Source organism: Balaenoptera physalus, assembly GCF_965194825.1.
Source record: "Balaenoptera physalus genome assembly, chromosome: 4".
NCBI lineage: Eukaryota > Metazoa > Chordata > Mammalia > Artiodactyla > Balaenopteridae > Balaenoptera > Balaenoptera physalus.
This window is the reverse complement of record NC_138891.1, coordinates 33,315,653-33,340,963: the sequence shown is the minus strand read 5'-3', so window position 1 is coordinate 33,340,963 and position 25,311 is coordinate 33,315,653. Positions and strand designations below refer to the sequence as shown.

Genomic DNA, 25,311 nt, shown 5'->3' with positions numbered 1-25,311 from the left:
AATTTAATAAGAACTATAATAGAGCGTACGAAGTGCCTTGGGAACAATCACTAATAATAATAGCTAACATTGTGTCCTGGCACTGAGCTAAGCACTCTTCATGTATGCATTCATTTAATCCTCATAACCCGTTTGAAGTAGGTTCTATTATTTGCATTTTATAGACAAGGAAACTGAGGCACAGAAAGGTTACTGATTTAACCCAGGGTCAGCCCTACTCCCAGGTACCTGAGTTCATAATTGTACCCAAAACATTTGGCTTCAGAGCCCAGGTTTCTTAACCATTACTTCATAATGATGAATTACACCTGGGGGAACAAGGCGGCCATGTTATTAGAGAATGGGCTGGGTCTTAACAGTGTTCACAAATAGAGAGGGCTAGAGTCCAAAGGCATTCCAACCTGCAGGAACAGCATATGTACAAAGGTTTGAAAATCAGAAGGGATATGGCATTTTTCAGGAATCTGAGTAGGATGATTGTAACTGAGACTGCAGGGGCTGGGTTGGAGGGGCTGACCTTCTGTGGCATCTGATGAATTCCAACAATATTTCAAGCATTGGATTATCTCCTTAGAGCACAAGGAATAAAAAGGGGGCGGGGAGTGAGATTCAGTTCCATGTGTGTGTTTGTTGGGTTTTGCTTTGACATTTGAACTTTAGTTGACAGACTTGGCTTATGCCTAGAATGATGTTTTTATTTCAGATACAACAGTTTGGTTAGATTGACAGAAACGGATTTTTCTGGCCTAAACAAGTTGGAGTTACTAATGCTACACAGCAATGGCATTCACACAATCCCTCCTAAGACCTTCTCAGACTTGCAGGCCTTGCAGGTGAGACTGATGTGGGGAAGGGGCAGGTTAATGAGGTGAGATGTGCCTCCAGAAGCTACCTGTTCCTAGAGAACCCCCAAATCAACACTCTGTAAATTAGATGTAGACATCAAGGGAAAATGTCAAATAACTGATTTCTTTTTCAGTGCAACTGTATGTGGAAATTAGAATAATAAGAAAATTCTGATTTTCTCCCTCAGGCTCATAGAAAGAAAAAAATTATCAATGCCCAAGGATTACTAAACCTTTAAAATTTAATCCTAAAAGGCCACTTCTAGTCATGTTCATCTGGGAATTGAATGTAGTTTCTAAAAATAATTGCTGTCTTTACATAGAAGTTAGCTTTCTATAGCGCAATATACTTTTAAGTTTCACTTTACTTATGCACTGTCTTACTCAAAAAGTTTTTTAAAGTTACGGGGACTTCCAAGAATGCATTGAATATTGTAAGAATTACCACTCCAGTAGGAAAGAAAGCAAAAGGTAGAAGAAATCTTAGGAACAAGAACAAAGGGAATGCAGGGAACTGCAGGCATAAAGATCAGTATGTCTGCTGTAAGTAGGACTTGAGGCTTTTGAGAGGCTAACTCAATTTTTCAGTAAATTAAAAAATAAAACTACTGTTCAGGAAAAGTACAACCACGTCTGATTTTAAATTAGAAAAAAAAAATGCTTCCCAAAGCTCCTCATAGAAGAGATACAGTGCAATAAAATAGTCAGTTCTATCCTTAGAAAAGATAAAATGCCAGTGTGCAGTGTGAGCCTTTTCACATCACACTAAGCCTCTGTAAAACCATAGATTTAAGTCTAGATATGTGATTCTGTTGGTTTGGCTTAATCAGGCTTTATTTGGAATATATATCTTCAGAGGATTAGATGGAATACATTTCCTTCATGGAATTCACACATATTTGTTTTCTTGACCAGGTTTTCCATAGATATTGATGAACATTGAGTTTCATAATATTTGGGGCAAAGCTGGTCCATGTTGTCAATTTCAATTTTCTTTGCTTATTAGGGAACTTGGCATTCCAGAAAAGCATTCTCAACAGAGATGACAGATTAGGTCAAATTAGGAAAATATGATGATAAATCATTGTTTTTGCTAGCATTTCTTTTTCTTTCCTTTTTGGGAGAAGGAGCGTGTTCAGTTGGTAACTGGAGAAGGAATTGGAGAATAGCCACACACTATTGAAATATTGAAAAACTATTTTAATTTCAATTCAAAATCAATTAAAAATCATATTACTCATAATAGCTAAAAAGTAAAAAACACCCAAATGTCCACTGACTCATAAATGGATAAACAAAATATATTACACGTATACAGTGGAATACAACTCAGTAATAAGAAGGCATGAAGGACTGATACATGCTACAACAGTGGTGGGTCTTGGAAATATTACGCTAATTGGAAAAAGCCAGACCCAAAAGACCACATGTTGTATCGTTCATTATTTAAAATGTTGACAATAGGCAAATCCACAGAAACAAAGTAAATTAGTGGTTTTCTAGGCCTAGGAGGAGGCGGGGAATGACTGCTAATGGGTATCAGTTTTTATTTTGGGGTGATGAAAATGTTCTAAAATTAGATAGCGGAGATGGTTGCACAACCTTGTGAATATACGAAAAGCCACTGAATTATACGGTTTAAAAAGGTGGATTTGGGGGACTTCCCTGGCGGTCCAGTGGTTAAGACTTCACCTTGCAATACAGGGGGTGGTGCCGGTTTGATCCCTGGTCGGGGAGCTAAGAGCCCACATGCCTCGTGGCCAAAAAACCAAGACAAAAAACAGAAGCAATATTGTAACAAATTCAATAAAGGCTTTAAAAATGGTCCACATCAAAAAAAAAAATCTTAAAAAAAAATAAATAAAAAGGTGGATTTTTATGGCATGTGAATTATATCTCAGTAAAGCCATTTAATTAATTAATTTATTTATTTTTGGCTGTGTTGGGTCTTTGTTGCTGCGCGCAGGCTTTCCCTAGTTGCGGCTAGTGGGGGCTACTCTTCGTTGCGGTGCACAGGCTTCTCATTGCGGTGGCTTCTCTTGTTGCAGAGCATGGGCTCTAGGTGCACGGGCTTCAGTAGTGGTGGCTCACAGGCTCTAGAGCACAGGCTCAGTAGTTGTGGTGCACAGGCTTAGTTGCTCCGCAGCATGTGGGATCTTCCAGGACCAGGAATCGAACCCATGTCCCCTGCATTGGCAGGCGGGTTCTTAACCACTGTGCCACCAGGAAAGTCCAAAGCCATTTTAAATGTGAAAGATAAAATCATATTTCTTATGAAAAATTCAGGTTCAAGAAATCTTAAGTTTACTTGAAATGTCAAGATACTTTTGTATGTGGTTGAAAATTTCCATGATATGTTTTTTAAAAAAGTATACCATATACAAAAATAGAATAATATAATGATCCCCAATGCAGCATCACCCGGCTTCAGTAGTTATCAACACATAACAGGTCTTGTTTCACCTGTATCTCCACCCACTACTTTTCTACTTCACTGCATTGTTTTGAAACAAATCTGAGATATCATAATGTTTCATCTATAAGTACTTCAATTTATATGTCAAAGTTATGGAATCTTTTAAAATGAACCATAATATCATTATTATACCTTAAAATTATAGCAGTAATTCCTCAATATCATCAACTGTTCATGAATATTCTAATTTCCCTGATGTTCTCATACTTGATTTGCAACTGGTTTGTTTGAATTAGGATCCAAACAAGGTACACACACTGCATTGGATTAATCTCAACGTATGTTTTATTATGGATATGATTTTCCTTTTTGTCATAATTCCTTTGACAAAATAAGTGTGTTCTTTTTACTCTTAGGTCTTAAAAATGAGCTATAACAAAGTTCGAAAACTTCAGAAGGACACTTTCTATGGTCTCAGGAGCTTGACACGGTTGCATATGGACCACAACAATATCGAGTTTATAAACCCAGAGGTTTTTTATGGACTCACCTCTCTCCGACTGGTGCAGTTGGAAGGGAACCAGCTCACTAAGCTTCATCCAGATACATTTGTCTCCTTGTGCTACCTCCGGATATTTAAAACATCTTTCATTAAGTACCTATACTTGTCTGATAACTTTCTGAGCTCCATCCCTCAAGAGATGGTCACCTATATGCCTGATCTGGAAAGCCTTTATCTTCATGGGAATCCCTGGACCTGTGATTGTCATTTGAAATGGTTGTCTGACTGGATACGGGAGAAGCCAGGTACCTAGACTGTTTCTTTCTTTGTCCTAATTCAGTAGAAGAAATCTGCCTGGAGGTGTTTCATCAGTAAGTAGGGAGTGCCAAGGTAATTTAGCTGGAAAGAAAATGAAAGCTCAATAATAATTCAATGAGAATGAACTCTCTTAATTCATTAATGAATAACCGTTCATTAATTCAGGTCAACGATCCAATCATCACTCCTGGCTTTTAGCAAGATTGGGAAATAAGAACGTATTGTGTGTTACTCTTCCCTACTTACCACAAGGCGTAAAAGCCCTTCCCTCTTATCCTCCCTTCAGTCACTCGATCAATACATATTTTTTGGAGTTCTATTCAAGGCCCTGTGCCCAGTGATGCAACTACCAAGAGCACTGTCTCTGCTCTAACTACACCTCTGGTGGGATACAGATAAGCAGACAATCAGAGTGTAAAACATGCTTTGATGGGGAAAGTAGAATTTACCAAGAAGAGGGCAAGATCCATTCAGTCACTGAGTAGTTATTGTAAACTTATTATGTACAAGAGGCCAGAGAGAACATAGGGATCCAAAAGTGAACAGACCTGATCAAGGTCCCTGCCTTCATGGAGCTTACATTCTTTTTTTTTTTTTTAATTAATTAATTTATTTATGTATTATTTTTGGCTGCGTTGGGTCTTCGTTTCCGCGCGAGGGCCTTCTCCAGTTGCGGCGAGCGGGGGCCACTCCTCATCGCGGTGCGCGGGCCTCTCACTATCATGGCCTCTCTTGTTGCGGAGCACAGGCTCCAGACGCGCAGGCTCAGTAGTTGTGGCTCACGGGCCCAGTTGCCCCGCGGCATGTGGGATCTTCCCAGACCAGGGCTCGAACCCGTGTCCCCTGCATCGGCAGGCAGACTCTCAACCCCTGCGCCACCAGGGAAGCCCGGAGCTTACATTCTTGTTGGGGAAAATGGACAAACAACTAATTGTACTATTGTTAAAATCTGATTAATCATTTCAGTTAATCAAGTCCTTAGGTAATGACTGAAAGGAGTCCAGTGATTTTGGCATCAAAGGGGTTGTTGGTTACTTTGGAAAGATTGATGAGAGCTGGATTGCTGTGCAGTGGGAAGGGGGAGGCAGGGCCACAGTTGACTCTGGAGAGGTTTGGCTTGAGGTGAAGGAGGAATGGTGGCCGCCAGATGGGAATGTGCCACCACTCAGGACACTGAGCATCAGAGAGACCTGAGCATGTTTAAGGTGAGACGAGATTATTGAGCAGGAGAAGGTAGCAACATTGCAGAAGGAGCAGATCATCAATGGAGCAAGTCCCCTGAGATGACTGGAGGGCAAGAGACCCAGCCACAGGGGAGGGATTTTCCTTAGGAGGTAGGAGAGAAAAGGACTAGATTGGCACAGAGGCGAGTTCCTGGTTCTAGTGGAGGAGAGTAAGAAAGTTCTTATCTGATGGCTTTTCCTTCTTCGTGACGTTGTAGGAGAGGTGACTGAAGAGGGTGCTAGGAAGGGGTCAAGGTCGGAAGCTTGAGAAACGTGGGAAAAGTTTGAAGTTGCTGTGGTGAAATATAATATTGTGTGTGTATATATATATAGTGTGTATATATATACAGATACACAATCGTATGTATGTATGTATGTATATATATGTAGTCAGTCAATATAATTAGTCTAAAAGTAACTACTTTAGGCCAATAGACACCACCTTTGCTCTTCAAGAGTTTGCAGTCTTGTAGGTAAGTATGACGAACACATAAAAAGATAATAAGGCTATGGATGAAAAACATCAAAATGTTTATATTAAAGATTTAGTTCTATAGGAGCCGGAGTCAGTAAGTTACTTCTGCCTTGACTAAAATGGAGGAAAATTGTGCTGGGGCACAAAAGGTATACCAAAAGGACAGGAAGGAATAATAGGGAGCGAGCAGAAAGGTAACATATACTCAGTTTGTGTTTGACATTGTGCTCGATGCTTTCTATTTAATCCTCACAATAATCCTCAATTTACAGATGAAGAAACTGAGGCTTAGAAAAGCTGGGTATCTTGAGCTAGTCATTTAGACTCTTTTATGCATCAGTTTTCTCACCTGTAACATAGGGATAATAATAATTGGAAAAAATAATTAAAATAATACATATAAAGTGCTTAGCACAATGTATGACACAAAGTAAGCACTCAACAAACGTGAAGTATTATCATGATTTTCATTTCCACCCAGCTCACACAGCTAGAAAGTAGAAAAGTAGAAACTGAAAAGTCCAGACCTTTTTCTATAACGTATTTGGGATGGAGAAACTGCTTTGTACATAAAAACAGATAGGATAAGTCTCATGAAGAGGGCAGTGAATAGCCCAATTTGCCTGGCATGGAGTCAGTATAGACTGGCAAGGTATTTTGGTTTTTTTAAATTGAAGTAGAGTTGAAGTAGAGTTGATTTGAATTGTTGTGTTAGTTTCTGGTGTACAGCAAAGTGATTCTGTTATATATATATATATATATATATATATATATATATATATATATATCCTTTTTCATATTCTTTTCTATTAGTTTATTACAAGATATTGAATATTGTTCCTTGTGCTATACGGTAGGACATTGTTTATTTTATATGTAGTATTGTACCTGTTAATCCCAAATGCCTTATTTATATACCCCCTTTCCCCTTTGGTAACCATAAGTTTGTTTTCTAAGTCTGTGCGTCTGCTTCTGTTTTGTAAATAAGTTCATTTGTGTCATATTTTAGATTATCCACATATAAGTGATACCATATGGTATTTGTCTTTCTCTGAGTTACTTCGCTTAGTATAATCTCTAGGTCCATCTATGTTGTTGCAAATGGCATTATTTCATTCTTTTTTATGGCTGAATAATATTCCATTGTGTGTGTGTGTGTGTGTGTGTGTGTGTGTATATATATATATATATATATATATATATATATACACACACACACACCACATCTTCTTTATCCATTCATCTGTCAACTGACATGTCTTGGCTATTGTAAAAAGTGCTGCTGTGAACATTGGGGTGCACGTGCCTTTTTGAATTAGAGTTTTCTCCAGATATATGCCCAGGAGTGGGATTGCTGGATCATATGGTAACTCTGTTTTAAGTTTTTTTAAGGAATCTCCAGTATGTTTTCCATACTGGCTGCACCAATTACAACAGCGTAGGAGGGTTCCCTTTTCTCTTCACCCTCTCTAGCATTTATTATTTATAGACTGTTTTGAACCCAACTGTGGGGAGTGCTGAATGCCAGACTAAACTTTTTTATTTTATCCTATCGACAAAAGGGAGATTTTACAGTGGAAGATTTGAACGCAGGGTTTCCCAATGAAATGCTTTTTAGGGATGGCCAATCTGTGAGCAGTGGAGAGGATGGACCTGGGGAAGGGGGTGAAGGGGGGACCCAACTAGGAAGTGCTCATGGTGTTTCATGTCTGGGGAATGAGAAATTGAATTATGAGGTGACCACACCTGAAAGTAGCTTCACAGATACCTAACAGGCAGTAGGGACTGAGCGGGGGTTTCCCAATACTTTCTAATGCTATGGAGAAATAAAGGAGAATGAGGAATGAGAAAGAACTGCTGGATTTTCATGTGGTTGCTAGCTGGACTACAGGGAGAGGATGGTGAGCAAATGGGGAAACTCATCTGAGAAAGGTAGAAGTGAAAGAAGTAATAAGATTTTGCCCATAGGGAGAAGTGAGTCTGTGCTCAGTTCCTACAAAGTGTTAAACCTACTTGCCATTTTGCTAGTTACATGCTCTGGTAATAAAATCAGGCTAATATATATGGTTAGCAGCTAACATTTCATCAGGTGGAGTATGCCACTGACTGTTAGATATCCAGTTATTTTACATACTAAAGAATTTTTTAAATGACCTAATAGAGCCCAGGAATTGCCAAACTAGAGCCCACAGGCCAATTCCAGCCCTGTACAAGCTTTCGTAAGTAGAGTTTTATTGGAACACAGTCATGCCCGGTTCCTTACATATCATCTATGGCTGCTTTGGTGCTATGGTGGCATAGTCGAGCCATTTTGTCAGAGACCTCTGGTCCACAAAACGTAAAATCTTCACTGTCTGGCCCTTTACATAAAAAGTTTGCTGACCCTGGCCTAGAGAACAAAGTCCAAGCTCGTTGGCCCATCATGCCAGGTCTTCCCAGCATGCTCCTTGCTGGGTCTCAGTCTCCTTCCTTTCCAGCTCTCATCACAGACACACTGCACACTGTTTTACCACCTCATACCTGCTCCTTCCCAGTCTGGAGCACTTTTCTGCCTGATGGGCTCCCAGCCACAAACTGCTCAGCACTCATCCCTACTAGGAAGGGGTGTTGCCTTTCCTATGTCTAATTTATCTATCTCTATCCCCTAGAAAGTGCCTAGAACATAGTATTCAGTTTTTGTTAAGATTTTATCAATTAGCTAGCCGTTTGGATGGTGACTACAGATGAGTCCACCAGCCACCTATGGTCTTTTTTTAAATTGGACTATAGTTGTTTTACAATGTTGTGTTAGTTTCAAGTGTACAGCAAAGTGATTCAGTTTATGTATACATATACCTATTCTTTTTCAAATTCTTTTCCGATTTAGGTTATTACAGAATATTCAGCATAGTTCCCTGTGCTACACAGTAGGTCCTTGTTGGTTATGTAGTTTATATACAGTAGTATATATATGTCAATCCCAAACTCCCAATTTATCCCTCCACTCCACCTTTCAGCTTTGGTAACCATAAGTTTGTTTTCTATGTCTGTGAGTCTGTTTCTGTTTTGTAAATAAGTTCATTTGTATCATTTTTTTAGATTCTGCATATAAATGATAACATGATATTTGTCTTTCTCTGTCTGACTTACTTCACTTAGTATTATACTCTCCATGTACATCCATCTTGCTGAAAATGGCATTATTTCATTATTTTCAATGGCTGAGTATTATTCCACTGTATATATGTACCACATATTCTTTATCCATTCATCTGTCAATGGATATTTAGGTTGCTTCCATGTCTTGCCTATTGTAATGAACATTGGGGTGCATGTATCCTTTCTAAGAATAGTTTTCTCTGGATATATGCCCAGGAGTGGGATTGCTGGATCATATGGTAGCTCTATTTTTAGTTTTTTAAGGAACCTCCATACTGTTTTCCATAGTGACTGTACCAATCTATATTCCAACCAACAATGTAGGAGTGTTCCCTTTTCTCCACACCCTCTCCGGCATTTATTGTTTGTGGACTTTTTGATGATGGCCATTCTGACTGGTGTGAGGTGATATCTCATTGTAGTTTTGATTTGCATTTCTCTAATAATTAGCAATATTGAGCATCTTTTCATGTGCCTCTTGGCCATCTATATGTCTTCTTTGGGAAAATGTCTATTTAGGCCTTCTGCCCATTTTTTGTTTTATTGGGTTTGTTTTTTTTGATATTGAGCTGCATGAGCTGTTTGTAAATTTTGGAGATTAACCCCTTATCAGTCTCATCATTTGCAAATATTTTCTCTCATTCTGTGGGTTGTCTTTTTGTTTATGGTTTCCTTTGCTGTGCAAAAGCTTTTGAGTTTAATTAGGTCCCATTTGTTTATTTTTGTTTTTATTTTCATTACTCTAGGAGATGGATCCAAAAAGGTATTGCTGCGATTTATGTCAAAGAGTGTTCTGCCTATGTTTTCCTCTATTGAGTTTTATAGTACCTGGTCTTATGTTTAGGTCTTTAATCCACTTTATTTTTGTGTATGGTGTTAGAGAGTGTTCTAATTTCATTCTTTTACATGTAGCTGTCCAGTTTTTCCCGAACCATTTATTGAAGAGACTGTCTTTTCTCCATTGTATAGTCTTGCCTCCTTTGTCATAGATTAATTGACCACAGGTGCATGGGTTTATTTCTGGGCTTTCTATCCTGTTCCATTGATGTATATTTTTATGTTTTGTGCCAGTACCATACTGTTTAGATGACTGTGGCTTTGTAGTATAGTCTGAAGTCAGGGATCCTGATTCCTCCAGCTCTGTTTTTCTTGCTCAAGATTGCTTTGGCTATTTGGAGTCTTTTGTGTCTCCATACAAACTTTAAACTTTTTTTGTTCTAGTTCTGTGAAAAATGCTATTAGTAATTTAATAGGGATTGTAATTTAATAGGGATTGCATTGAATCCATAGATTGGCTTGGGTAGTATAGTCATTTTGACAATACAGGAAGTCCCCTACATACGAACCTTCAAGTTGTGAACTTTCAAAGATTCGAACATGCATTGAAGGACTGATGGAATTGGAGGACCAGAGAAAGGATGAAGAGAGACAAGAGGAGGAAGAAGTAACTGAAGAACCGAAGAGATTCACAGTGCAGGAGATGGCAAGGGGATTTTATTTATTTGAGGAGGCACTGTTAGTTTTTGAGGCACAGGATCTGAATGTAGAATGGTACACGAAGGTTGCAGCAGCCGTTCAGGATGCAATCCAGTGCTACCATTATCATCTATCATGAGAAAAAAAGAGCTACTACCCAGACATCACTGGATCGTGTTTTTCAATAGGGTAGATAGAATTGAATCCAGCAAGGAACCAGAACCTGTGCCATCAATGTCAAGCATGAGTGAAATTGCAGCTTGCCCTCTATCCTATTGCTGACGATCCTTCAGCTCTACCATCTCCCACCTCCTCTTCCTCCTCCAGTCAGTAACTCTTCTTGCCTATTCACTCAATGCCAGCCGCTGTATGCCAGCTGTTGTACTATACTATTGTGCTTTTCAAGGTACTGTACTGTAAGATTAAAAATGTTTTATTTTTTGTGTTTTTTTATGTATTATTTGTGTGAAAAGTATTATAAACCTATTACAGTACAGTACTATATACCCGATTGTGTCAGTTGGGTATCTAGGCTAACTTCATTGGACTTACAAACTGGATTTATGAACATGCTCTTGGAATGGAACTCATTCGTATGTCAGGGACCTACTGTATTGATTCTTCCAATCCAAGAACATGGTATATTTTTCCATCTGTTTGTGCCATCTTCCATTTCTTTCATCAGCATCTTATAGTTTTTGGAGTACAGTTCTTTTGCCTCCTTAGGTAGGTTTATCCCTAGGTATTTTATTCTTCTTGATGCGATGATAAATCGGATTATTTCTTTAATTTTTCTTTCTGATTTTTCATTGTTAGTGTATAGAAATGCAACAGATTTCTGAGTATTAATTTTGTATCCTGCAACTTCCCTGAATTCATTGATGAGCTCTAGTGTTTTCTGTTAGCACCTTTAGGATTTTCTATGTATAGTATCAAGTCATCAGCAAACAGTGACAGTTTTAACTTTTCCAATTTGGATTCCTTTTATTTATTTTTCTTCTCTGATTGCTGTGGCTAGGACTTCCAAAACTATGTTGAATAAAAGTGGCGAGAGTGTACATCCTTGTCTTGTTCCTGATCTTAGAGAAAATGCTTTCAGCTTTCCACCATTGAGTATGATGTTGGCTGTATGTTTGTCATATATGGCCTTTATTATGTTGAGGTATGTTCCCTCTATGCCCACTTCCTGAAGACTTTTCACCATAAATGGTTGTTGAATTTTGTCAAAAGCTTTTTCTGAATCTATTGAGATGATCATATGGTTTTTATTCTTCAATTTGTTAATGTGATGTATCACACTGATTGATTTGCAGATATTGAAAAAATCCTTGCATCCCTGGGATATATCCCACTTGATCGTGGTGTATGATCCTTTTACTGTATTGTAGGATTCAGTTTGCTAGTATTTTGTTGAGGATTTTTCCATCTATGTTCATCAGTGATATTGGTCTGTAATTTTCTTTCTTTTTTTTTTGTGGTATCCTTGTATGATTTTGTGGTATCCTTGTATGATTTTGTGGTATCCTTGTATGATTCAGGGTGATGGGGGCCTCATGGAATGAGTTTGGGAGTTTCTGTTCCTGTGCGATTTTTTGGAAGAGTTTGAAAAGGATAGGTGTTAACTCTTCTCTAAATGTTTGATAGAATTTGCCTGTGAAGCCATCTGGTGATGGACTTTTGTTTGTTGGGAGTTTTTAAATTACAGTTTCAATTTTAGTACTTGTGATTTGTCTGTTCATATTTTCTATTTCTTCCTGGTCAGTCTTGGGAGATTGTATCCTTCTAAGAATTTGTCCATTTCTTCTAGGTTGTCCATTTTATTGGCATATGGTTGCTTGTATTGATAGTAGTCTCTTAGGAGCCTTTGTATTTCTGTGGTATCCATTGTAACTTCTCGCTTTTCATTTCTAATTTTATTGATTTGAGTCCTCTCCCTTTTGTTCTTGATGAGTCTGGCTAAAGGTTTATCAATTTTGTCTATCTTTTCAAAGAACTGACTTTGTTCCATTGATCTTTATTGTTTTCTTCATCTCTATTTCATTTATTTCTGCTCTGCTCTTTTTTTTTTAAATTTACTAGTCGTGTTTCTTTTTGAATTTTTGAATTTTATTTATTTTTCAATACAGCAGGCTCTTACTAGTCAGCCATTTTATACACATCAGTGTATACATGTCAATCCCAATCTCCCAATTCACCCCACCCCCCCACCCCCCGCCGCTTTCCCCCCTTGGTGTCCATACGTTTGTTCTCTACCTCTGTGTCTCAATTTCTGCCCTGCAAACCGGTTCATCTGTACCATTTTTCTAGGTTCCACATATATGTGTTAATGTACGATATTTGTTTTTCTCTTTCTGACTTACTTCACTCTGTATGACAGTCTCTAGATCCATCCATGTCTCTACAAATGACCCAATTTCGTTCCTTTTTATGGCTGAGTAATATTCCATTATATATATGTACCACATCTTCTTTATCCATTCGTCTGTAGATGGGCATTTAGGTTGTTTCCATGAATGGCTATTGTAAATAGTGCTGCAATGAACATTGGGGTGCCTGTGTCTTTTTGAATTATGGTTTTCTCTGGGTATATGCCCAGTAGTGGGATTGCTGGGTCATATGGTAATTCTATTTTTAGTTTTTTAAGGAATCTCCATACTGTTCTCCATAATGGCTGTATCAATTTACATTCCCACCAACAGTGCAAGAGGGTTCCCTTTTCTCCACAACCTCTCGAGCATTTGTTGTTTGTAGATTTTCTGATGATGCCCATTCTAACTGGTGTGAGGTGATACCTCATTGTAGGTTTGATTTGCATTTCTCTAATAATTAGTGATGTTGAGCAGCTTTTCATGTGCCTCTTGGCCATCTGTATGTCTTCTTTGGAGAAATGTCTATTTACGTCTTCTGCCCATTTTCTGATTGGGCTATTTTTTTTTTAATATTGAGCTGCATGAGCTGTTTATATATTTGGAGATTGATCCTTTGTCCGTTGACTCATTTGCAAATATTTTCTCCCATTCTGAGGGTTGTTTTTTTGTCTTGTTTATAGTTTCCTTTGCTGTGCAAAAGCTTTTAAGTTTCATTAGGTCCCATTTGTTTATTTTTGTTTTTATTTCCATTACTCTAGGAGGTGGATCAAAAAAGATCTTGATGTCATTTATGTCAAAGAGTATTCTTCCTATGTTTTCCTCTAAGAGTTTTATAGTGTCCGGTCTTACATTTAGGTCTCTAATCCATTTTGAGTTTATTTTTGTGTATGGAGTTAGGGAGTGTTCTAAGTTCATTCTTTTACATGTAGCTGTCCAGTTTTCTGAGCACCACTTATTGAAGAGACTGTCTTTTCTCCATTGTATATCCTTTTCTCCTTTGTCATAGATTAGTTGACCATAGGTGCGTGGCTTTATCTCTGGGCTTTCTATCTTGTTCCATTGATCTATATTTCTGTTTTTCTGCCAGTACCATATTGTCTTGATTACTGTAGCTTTGTAGTATAGTCCGAAGCCAGGGAGTCTGATTCCTCCAGCTCTGCTTTTTTTCCCTCAAGACTGCTTTGGCTATTCGGTGTCTTTTGTCTCCATACAAATTTTAAGATTTTTTGTTCTAGTTCTGTAAAAAATGCCATTGGTAATTTGATAGGGATTGCATTGAATCTGTAGATTGCTTTGGGTAGTATAGTGATTTTCACAATATTGATTCTTCCAATCCAAGAACATGGTATATCTCTCCATCTGTTGGTATCATCTTTCATTTCTTTCATCAGTGTCTTATAGTTTTCTGCATACAGGTCTTTTGTCTCCCTAGGTAGGTTTATTCCTAGGTATTTTATTCTTTTTGTTGCAATGGTAAATGGGAGTGTTTCCTTAATTTCTCTTTCAGGTGTTTCATGATTAGTATATAGGAATGCAAGAGATTTCTGTGCATTAATTTTGTATCCTGCAACTTTACCAAATTCATTGATTAGCTCCAGTAGTTTTCTGGTGGCATCTTTAGGATTCTCTATGTACAGTATCATGTCATCTGCAAATGGTGACAGTTTTACTTCTTCTTTTCCAATTTGTATTCCTATCTTTTTCTTCTCTGACTGCCGTGGCTAGGACTTCCAAAACTATGTTGAATAATAGTGGTGAGAGTGGACATCCTTGTCTTGTTCCTGATCTTAGAGGAAATGCTTTCAGTTTTTCACCATTGAGAATGATGTTTGCTGTGGGTTTGCCATATATGGCCTTTATTAAGTTGAGGTAGGACCCTGTATGCCCATTTTCTGGAGAGTTTTTTTATCATAAATGGGTGTTGAATTTTGTTGAAAGCTTTTTCTGCATCTATTGAGATGATCATATGGTTTTTATTCTTCAGTTCGTTAATATGGTGTATCACATTGATTGATTTGCATATATTGAAGAATCCTTGCATCCCTGGGATAAATCCCACTTGATCGTGGTGTATGATCCTTTTAATGTGTTGTTGGATTCTGTTTGCTAGTATTTTGTTGAGGATTTTTGCATCTATATTCGTCAGTGATACTGGTCTGTAATTTTCTTTTTTTGTAGTATCTTTGTGTGGTTTTGGTATCAGGGTGATGGTGGCCTCATAGAATGAGTTTGGGAGTGTTCCTTCCTCTGCAATTTTTTGGAAGAGTTTGAGAAGGATGGGTGTTAGCTCTTCTCTAAATGTTTGATAGAATTCACCTGTGAAGCCATCTGGTCCTGGACCTTTCTTTGTTGGAAGATTTTTAATCACAGCTTCAATTTCATTACTTGTGAGTGGTCTGTTCATATTTTCTATTTCTTCCTGGTTCAGTCTTGGAAGGTTATACCTTTCTGAGAATTTGTCCATTTCTTCCAGGTTGTCCATTTTATTGGCATAGAGTTGCTTGTAGTAGTCTCTTAGGATGCTTTGTATTTCTGCAGTGTCTGTTGTAACTTCTCCTTTTTCGTTTCTAATTTTATTGATTTGAGTCCTCTCCCTCTTTTTCTTGATGAGTCTGGCTAATGGTTTATCAATTTTGTTTATCTTCTCAAAGAACCAGCTTTTAGTTTTATTGATCTTTGCTATTGTTTTCTTTGTTTCTATTTCATTTATTTCTGCTTTGATCTTTATGATTTCTTTCATTCTGCTACCTTTGGGTTGTGTTTGTTCTTCTTTAGTTCCTTTAGGTGTAAGGTTAGATTGTTTAGTTGAGATTTTTCTTGTTTCTTGAGGTAGGTTTATATAGCTACAAACTTTCCTCTTAGAACTGCTTTTGCTGCATCCCATAGGTTTTGGATCATCGTGTTTTCATTGTCATTTGTCTCTAGGTATTTTTTGATTTCCTCTTTGATTTCTTCAGTGATCTCTTGGTTACTTAGTAACGTATTGTTACGGTCCATGTGTTTGTGTTTTTTATGTTTTTTTCCCTGAAATTGATTGCTAATCTCATAGTGTTGTGGTCAGAAAAGATGCTTGATATGATTTCAGTTTTCTTAAATTTACTGAGGCTAGATTTGTGACCCAAGATGTGATCTATCCTGGAGAATGTTCCGTGCACACTTGAGAGGAAAGTGTAATCTGCTGTTTTTGGATGGGATATCCTATAAATATCAGTTAAATCTATCTGGTCTATTGTGTCATTTAAATCTGTGTTTCCTTATTAATTTTCTGTTTGGATAATCTGTTGATTGGTGTAAGTGAGGTGTTAAAGTCTCCCACTATGATTGTGTTACTGTCGATTTCCTCTTTTATAGCCGTTAGCAGTTGCCTTATGTATTGAGGTGCTCCTATGTTGGGTGCATATATATTTATAATTGTTATATCTTCTTCCTGGATTGATCCCTTGATCATTATGTAGTGTCCTTCCTTGTCTCTTGTAACATTCTTTATTTTAAAGTCTATTTTATCTGATATGAGTATAGCTACTCCAGCTTTCTTTTGATTTCCATTTGCATGGAATATCTTTTTCCATCCCCTCACTTTCAGTCTGTATGTGTCCCTAGGTCTGAAGTGGGTCTCTTGTAGACAGCATATATATGGGTCTTGTTTTTGTATCCATTCAGCAATCTGTGTCTTTTGGTTGGAGCGTTTAATCCATTCACGTTTAAGGTAATCATCGATATGTATGTTCCTATGACCATTTTCTTAATTGTTTTGGGTTTGTTTTTGTAGGTTCTTTTCTTCTCTTGTGTTTCCCACTTAGAGAAGTTCCTTTAGCATTTGTTGTAGAGCTGGTTTGGTGGTGCTGAATTCTCTTAGCTTTTGCTTGTCTGAAAAGCTTTTGACTTCTCCATGGAATCTGAATGAGATCCTTGCTGGGTAGAGTAATCTTGGTTGTAAGTTCTTTTCTTTCATCACTTTAAGTATATCATGCCACTCCCTTCTGGCTTGTAGAGTTTCTGCTGAGAAATCAGCTGTTAGCCTTATGGGAGTTCCCTTGTATATTATTTGTCATTTTTCCCTTGCTGCTTTCAATGATTTTTCTTTGTCTTTAATTTTTGCCAGTTTGATCACTATGTTTCTTGGCGTGTTTCTCCTTGGGTTTATCCTGTATGGGACACTCTGCACTTCCTGGACTTGGGTGGCTATTTGCTTTTCCATGTTAGGGAAGTTTTTGACTATAATCTCTTCAAATATTTTCTCAGGTCCTTTCTCTCTCTCTTTTCCTTCTGGGACCCCTATAATGCGAATGTTGTTGCGTGTAATGTTGTCCTGGGGTCTCTTAGGCTGTCTTCATTTCTTTTCATTCTTTTTTCTTTATTCTTTTTCGCAGCAGTGATTTTCACCATTCTGTCTTCCAGGTCACTTATCCGTTCTTCTGCCTCAGTTATTCTGCTATTGATTCCTTCTAGTGTACTTTTCATTTCAGTTATTGTATTGTTCATCTCTGTTTGTTTGTTCTTTAATTCTTCTAGGTCTTTGTTAAACACTTCTTGCATCTTCTCGATCTTTGCCTCCATTCTTTTTCCGAGGTCGTGGATCATCTTCACTATCATTATTCTGAATTCTTTTTCTGGAAGGTTGCCTATCTCCACTTCATTTAGTTGTTTTTCTGGGGGTTTATTTTGTTCCTTCATCTGGTACATAGCCCTCTGCCTCTTCATCTTGTGTGTCTTTCTGTGAATGTGGTTTTGTTCCACAGGCTGCAGGATTGTAGTTCTTCTTGCTTCTGCTGTCTGCCCTCTCTGCTCTGATCTTTATGATTTCTTTCCTTCTACTAACTTTGGGTTTTGTTCGTTCTTCTTTCTCTAGTTGCTTTAGCTGTAAGGTTAGGTTTTTTATTTGGGATTTTTCTTGTTTCCTAGGATTGTATTGCTATAAACGTCCCTCTTAGAACTGCTTTTGCTCCATCCTATAGGTTTTGGATCATTGTACTTTTGTTTTCATTTGACTCTAGGTATTTTTGATTCCCTATTTGATTTCTTCTGTGATCCATTGGTTGTTTAGTAGCATATTGTTCAGCCTCCAGCTGTTTGTGTTTTTTACAGTTTTTTCTTGTCATCGATTTCTAATCTCATGGTGTTTTGGGTGGAAAAGATACTTGATACTGTTCAGTTTTCTTAAATATACCGAGGCTTGCTTTGTGGCCCAGTATGTGATCAGTCCTGGAGAATGTTCCATGTGCATTTGAGAGGAATGTGTATTCTGCCATTTTTGGATGGAATACTCTATAAATATCAGTTAAGTCCATCTGGTCTAATGTGTCATTTAAGGCCTGTGTTTCCTTATTGATTTTCTGTCTGAATGATCTGTCCATTGATGAAAGTGGGGTGTTAAATTCCCCCACTATTATTGTGTTACATATATTCATTCATTATATATCATTAGCCAACCCCATTAGTGCTAACATTTCTTGGTCGTGTCTAAACAATCAAGTGTTCTCCTTTGACTGAGATGCCTTAATGATCATTCTGTGAGACTCATGAGTCAGTCACATCAACTTCTGCTTTGACATTTTTTCCATATATTCTAAGAGATTGACAGTTTCTCATACCTTCAGTTGCCTCACTTGGCAGTCCTTTTGCACATATCTCAGTAGTTAAATGTAACACAGCTTCATCTATGTTTGGGTATCCTCCATTCTTAGGTTTCACAAAGCTCTAGGTGCTGCTTTTCTATGAAATATGAGTTTGTGGCCATTTCTCTGACAAACACTTACTTCACAAATATTAAATTTATGTCCTGCTTCTGTTTCCAGGTCTTTCTATATGCATAATAACTTCTTATCGTAATGCCAAGCATAGTGTTATCTTAATAGAAACATTTTAAGTGGCAAACAATATATGTAATACCAACAGTGAATGTAACTCAATTGAAGAGAAAACAATATATGTAAATATCAACAGCTATAACAGTATTTGTGTGTGTGCAAGCAGTGGTAGCTATATCAAGACTGCCAGCTGGTCAGTCACTACTGTAAACACCTTCGGTTGCACGACACAATTTATAAGCTAAAATGTGGAAGAAATGTGGTCTTAGAATTAGGCTGCCCTTCCTTCCTTCCTGTAATCTTTCCTGACCATCCCTTTGCCAGGGTTGGGACACACAGATCAACAAGTAATGGGCTTACAGTCTTGTGGGAAGACAGACAACTAGACAAGTCTCTCTACTAGTGGGCAATGAGGACTAGGATACGAGAAGTGGAAGGTACCAGGAGAACAAAAAGAAGAGAGCCCACCCAGAAGTAGCACTCTTCTGGCTGGGTAATGAAGGAGGTAAGTAGTTAGGCAGTGACAGAAGAGGGCCTATCAGACAGCAAGTGTACTGGAAGTAGGAGGGACAACATATGCCTGAGCTTGATAGGGCATAGGAGAGTTAAGGAATGGAAAGCGTTTCTGTGTGAATGGAACTGAGTGTGGTGGAGAGAATGTAAATGACATGATCAGATTTGCAACTGAGGTAAAATACCTGATGTCCAGGGCTGAGCAATAATCAAACCAAGATAGGATCATAATTCTGTGATGAGGTTTAATTACGCCAGAAGTCTGCCATGTTTTTTGCTATAGCAGGGTTTGAGCCCAGGGTACTGGGAAGTAGGTAAAAGGTCACAGCTGTTGGTTAAGTAGGTGGTTGAGAAGAGCCTCTTATGAGTGCTCAAAGAGGTTTGTAGACTTGCCAGCTACCTCCTCTATGTAAGTTGGGACTTTAAACTTTGCTGAAGAATGCTGAGTAGCCAGATATATGTGGCATTGCCTGTAACATTGAAGTACACACTGAAGGGTTTGGAGTCATTGGTCAAAGAGATTTTCTCAAGCCTTTGAGAGGAATCATGCACACAAGGGAAGGTGATTTGACCCTGTCTGGCCACTCTGTCAAATGATATCTTCTAAGAAGTACAATTCTTCTTTTACTTGCTGTGTCTAATGCATGATATGGAACAGCATGGAAGTCCCTGGCTGTATTTTGTAGGAGGTAAAACTCCATACCTCTAATCAAGTATTGCAGTGACCAGCCATTTTAAATAGGCTCACCAGAGCTGTATTTTTAAATGACCAGGTACGTGATATCTGAATACCTGAAAGAGGTGGTTTCTATGATTCACAAAGGCTTAGGGTGGTCCAAGAGCTATAAGATTTTTCAGGCTTCTGACTTCACCAAAATGTCAGTCCTTTAATGGGCTGCTCTGTTGCTTGGGCACAATGTTCCTCTCTCCCCATTAAACTTGATCCTCCTCCATTGAGTCTACCTCAGTTACCAAAGTCATACTGTGTCTTCCTTCACTCTTCTTCTTAATCACCGTCTCTGTTCAACCACATCCTCACCTCTTATTGATTGGTTCTACCAACTTCATTATCTCCTGCAACCATCTTGTTGTCTCCATTCCTACTGCGGTCAAGCTAGACCACACCAAGATACCTTGTAATTCACTCATTGTTCTTTTTGGTAATGGACAGAAACTTGGGTTCTTAATGATATCCAAGGACTTATAAATGGTAATTTATCAAACAGGTTACCATTTAAAGGACAGTGAAGGTCTCTGAGTCTTAAAACATTAAAATAGGGAAACCAGAACTAAATAATAAATAAGTTAATAAAAAGCAACAAACATAAGCATAGCATTCTGTTTCCCTAGATAAGGAAACGATTTATTCAACTAATATTTACTGAGTACCAAATATATAAATATCAGGTACTTTATAGGCATGGGAAATATAACAGTGAACAAGACAGACAAAGTCCTTGTGCCTATGGATATGATATTGTGGCAGGGTATATAGACAATTTGTTTTCAGAAATCAATCCAAAGACAAAAAAAAAAAAAAAAAGGACAAAACACTAAAATTTCTAAATTGTTGTTTTAAATTCTAGTAAAAGCTACTTATTCAAAATGTTTAAATGTTAATTCATAAAGAAGCCACAACTGGCAATAATTCAATTGTCATTTTTTCTAGATATAATAAAATGCAAAAAAGACAGAAGTCCCTCCAGTCCTCAGCAATGTCCACGTTGCATGAACCCCAGGACCTCTAAAGGCAGGCCCTTAGTTATGGTCCCAGCTGCAGCTTTCCTGTGTGCCAAGCCAACCATTGACCCCTCCCTGAAATTGAAGAGCCTGACTATTCTGGAAGATAGTGTTTCTGTGTCCATCTCTCCCCAAGATTTCATGGCACCCTTCGGCTCCCTGACTTTGAATATGACAGACCAGTCTGGAAATGAAGCTAACATGATCTGCAGTATCCAAAAGCCCTCAACAACATCATCCACTGCGTTCACTGCAGAAAATGACTACATCATGCTAAATGCATCGTTTTCAGCATTTCTGGTGTGTAACATAGACTACAGTCACATTCAGCCAGTGTGGAAAGTGCTGGCTTTGTACAGTGACTCTCCTCTGATCCTAGAAAGGAGCCACTTGCTCACTGAAACACCACAACTCTGCTACAAATATAAACAGGTGGTACTGAAGCCTGAAGACATCTTTACCAACATCGAGGCTGATCTCAGAGCAGATCCCTCTTGGTTAATGCAAGACCAAATTTCCTTGCAGCTAAACAGAACTGCCACCACACTCAGTACATTGCAGATCCAGTACTCCAGCGATGCCCAAGTCACTTTACCAAGGGCAGAGATGAAGCCAGAGAAACACAATTGGACCATGATTTCCAGGGATAACAATACTAAGCGGGAACGCACTGTTTTGGTCGGTGGGACCATTGACCTAGATTGCCCCAGCCAAGGAGACCCTCCCCCACAACTGGAGTGGCTTCTAGCTGATGGAAGTAAAGTGAGAGCCCCTTACGTTAGTGAGGATGGACGAGTCCTGATAGACAAAAGTGGAAAGCTGGAACTCCAGATGGCTGATAGTTTTGACACAGGCATATACCACTGCATAAGCACCAATTACGATGATGCAGATATTCTCACCTATAGGATTACTGTGGTAGAGCCCTACGTAGAAGCTTATCAGGAAAATGGAGCTCGTCATATAGTTTCCATTGGTGAAACACTTGACCTTCCATGCCATTCTACGGGTATCCCAGATGCCTCTGTCAGCTGGGTTCTTCCAGGAAACACTGTGCTCCATCAGTCCTCAAGAGATAAGCAAATTCTTAACAATGGCACGTTAAGAATATTACAGGCGACTCAAAAAGACCAGGGTCATTATCGTTGTGTAGCAGCCAACCCATCAGGGATCGATTTTTTAATTAACAAAGTTTCAGTCAAAATAAAAGGGCAACAGCCAGTGGAGCATAATGTAGAAACAGATGGATCTGGGTTTGATGAGCCCAATTCCATTGCTCAGCTTAAGGACCCACCAGCTGCACAACTCCCCACATCTGCTCCAGTGAGGGCTGAGGCTGGAAAACAAGTCTCAATCACAAGTAAGAATCCTAAGCATGGGGTGTTAATAGCCCAGCGGGGTGGAGATGCAAACAACCGACGTTTCAGAGAGCACAGGAGGCAGTTCCCTCCCTCTGCCCAGAGAATTGACCCACAACACTGGGCAGCACTACTGGAGAAAGCTAAAAAGAATATTATGCCAGAGAAGCGAGAAAATACCATAACAAAGCCACCTCCACTGGTCACTCAACTCCTGGAAACACCTGGTGAGGAAGTAGACTCATCAGGCATGCTCCCTCCAAAAGAGGAATTTATGGTCCTGGCGACTAAAGTTCCCAGTGTTCTGGCAAGGACAGTGACTGCTGATTCCAGAAAATCATCTGATAGCCCTGTGACAAGTATAACTGCTGGCACCCAAGTCTCCCCAATTGTGAGTCCACAGATACTACTGCCTGAAAAACCTAGAGATTTCAAACCATCTACTACTATTAAAACTAAAGCCATGTCAAAGAATATGAATGCAACCACATCAAGCAAAATGCAAGGCACAACCAACCGAAATTTATCTACTATCTTTCCTCTACTACCTGAAGCAAGTCAATTTCAGGATGCTGACGACACGGAGAGAAAAAGAGAGCATTTGCAAAGTGCACCCCCATTAACAGTGGGGGCTACTACAATCAAAGATGTCCATATCAAAATTCTGGGTAGTACTAACAGCAAAGCTGATGTATTTTTAGGATCAGTAAATGCCACGAATAGTCATCAGACGTCTGTAATAGGAGTCAGCGAACCCTGGAGCCATCATTCCCATTCTCATGTTACTCAAAAACCTAACACCTCTAAGCTCCGTTCAGACCCACACACTGCTGCTCATTCTCAGTTACACATTCCTAGAAATAGTACAATTAACACTCCACTGTCCAGACACTTTGGAAGACGGAGGAAAATTTGGAGCAGGGGGCGAGCTCCAATTTTCCGTCAGCATGGATACAGCTTTGTGAGGCCAACACTCAGAGGTTCTTCTGTAGAAAGAACCACGGCATTTTCAGCCACAGAGCACAATGTGGTATGCCCATCCTGTTCTCCCAGAGGAAGACTCACCACTGCTGCAGCATTGCCTTTTCCAAGGTCTTCCCCCGTCACCCTCCCTGAAGCTAAAATTGCCAGAGTCATAGCAGAAGAATCTACAACTCTAGTCCACAATCCATCATTACTATTTGAGAAAAAACCAAATGTAGATGTTGAGAAAACAACACCGACAATAAAATATCTCAGTGCTGAAAGTACACAAGTGACTCCAACTTGTGCAGTTATGACTCATGCAACAAATATTAGTTACCCAAGCGTGTCTAAAGCCAGTGAAGCTAAAAGAGATTCAGTGATTGTATCGCCACTTCCAGGTCCCACCATCAAGCCACCTATGCCTACTACTACAGCCATTACAAGATTTTCAAGAAGGAAATTCCCCTGGCATCATATCTTTGTAAATAACCATATCCAAAAAGAAAAGCTAAAGAATCAGCAAAAATTTGGTTCACAAAAAAGCACAGACTTGGTGCTTCCTAAAATATCTCCTGCTTTACCCACAGATAAGGTTTCCCCCTTCCATTTCACAACACTCTCAGCAAGTGTGATGCAAATTCCATCTGCAACATCAGCTACAACTCACCACAGTACCACTAAAACACACAGTCGTATAAGTCTCCCAACAATGAAGGAGCTGCCCTTCCCACCTGTTTACCCTACACCTCCTAGTGGCTCAAGCAAAGAATCAAGTACAGATTTCATATCACTGCAAACAGCCATGCTGACAACTGCTCCTACTGCCCCTGCATCTATCATTATCAACAAAGCCCAAATAGCCAGACCCAGGGCACGAAAAGTACAAAGAATAAAGGAGCCTCAAAAGAATAGGAATGACCCAAATAACTCTCCCAGCCAGATTTCTGGCTTCATTACACCCACCACTGTGACACTTCCTGTCCTAAGAGCAGCTGAAACTTCAACCGAACCCAGTGTGTCTGCTTTCACTCATTCTCTTCTAGAAAACATAAGAGAAATTTCAAGCACGATTGGTCTTCATCCAAGAACCTTTAATCTGACAGATGTACTTGAAGAACCACCCCAGAAAAGGAGTCAGACTTTGAAGAGCACAGCTGCTTCTGAAACCACTTTGTCTAGCAAACTACACCAGAGTACCACCACTAGGAACACAGTCCTTAGACACTCAACCGTGCCACCCTTCCTGAGCGCCAGTGCCACTCCAATGCCAACTCCCACCTCCCCTCCCTTGAGTAAGCAAAGTGCAGTTGCTGACAATATGGCAACTCCCATTTTCAGGATGATGACACGTACAATGGTCAAGTCACATGAATCCTCAAAGCACGATGCTCGTCCAGAGCAATTAGCAGTAACATCTCCCCAAACTCACCCAAATGCCAAGTTCACAGTTGGAATCACCCGCTTTATCTACTCCAATCTGTTACGTTCTACTCCTATGCCAGCACTGATAACAGCTAAATCACAGAATTCTGAGTTGACTCCCTCTCCCTGGTCAGAAAACCACTTTTGGCACAAGTCACACCCAGAAATGGCTGAAAAGGTCAAAAAGCCAGTAGTGAGCATACTGCCCACTCCAGATCTGCCAGAGGACACCACTCATGCTTCAAATTGGGATATGCAGAAGAAGGCAAAGAAAAGTAGCTTCGATAAGACACCAATTCAAAAAATAACAACGTCCAAATTCCTTCCCTTTGATTCTTTATCTAGGAATATATTTGAAAGGCCCAGAATAGTTGGAGGAAGAGCGGCAAGTTTTACTGTTCCAGCTAACTCAGATGCCTTTCTTCCTTGTGACGCTGTTGGGAATCCCATGCCCACTATCCACTGGACCAGAGTCTCATCAGGTATTTGAAACTGTTTCTTTACGCTTCATCTTCTTTAGTTATAAAGCAAGGAAAATATTGTGTTATGTTTCGGGGTTATGGATCCAAATAATCAACATCAACATCAGATTTCTCCAAGACTCAACCAATTAATATCCTTATTTGATATATGCATGGCTTTTTGCTCATTAGAAGGTTTTAAAACATATGTTAAGACCATTTTTTTTGAAATGCTTTGAAAGCAGATCCAAAGAAACTGTGAATGGTCATTGTGTTGAAGCA

The 25,311-nt window shown here is 39.0% G+C and overlaps 1 protein-coding gene across 2 annotated transcripts in view; it reads left to right on the top strand.

Moving 5' to 3' along the window:
• Positions 1–25,311, top strand: part of IGSF10 (immunoglobulin superfamily member 10) — a 303,209-nt gene that overhangs the window by 264,579 nt on the left and 13,319 nt on the right. For both annotated transcript variants that reach the window (XM_082459510.1, XM_082459511.1), the window contains 3 exons: positions 704–833; positions 3,678–4,068; positions 20,752–25,050. In XM_082459510.1, coding sequence (XP_082315636.1) covers positions 704–833; positions 3,678–4,068; positions 20,752–25,050 — 4,820 coding nt within the window. The remainder of the gene's footprint in view (positions 1–703; positions 834–3,677; positions 4,069–20,751; positions 25,051–25,311) is intronic.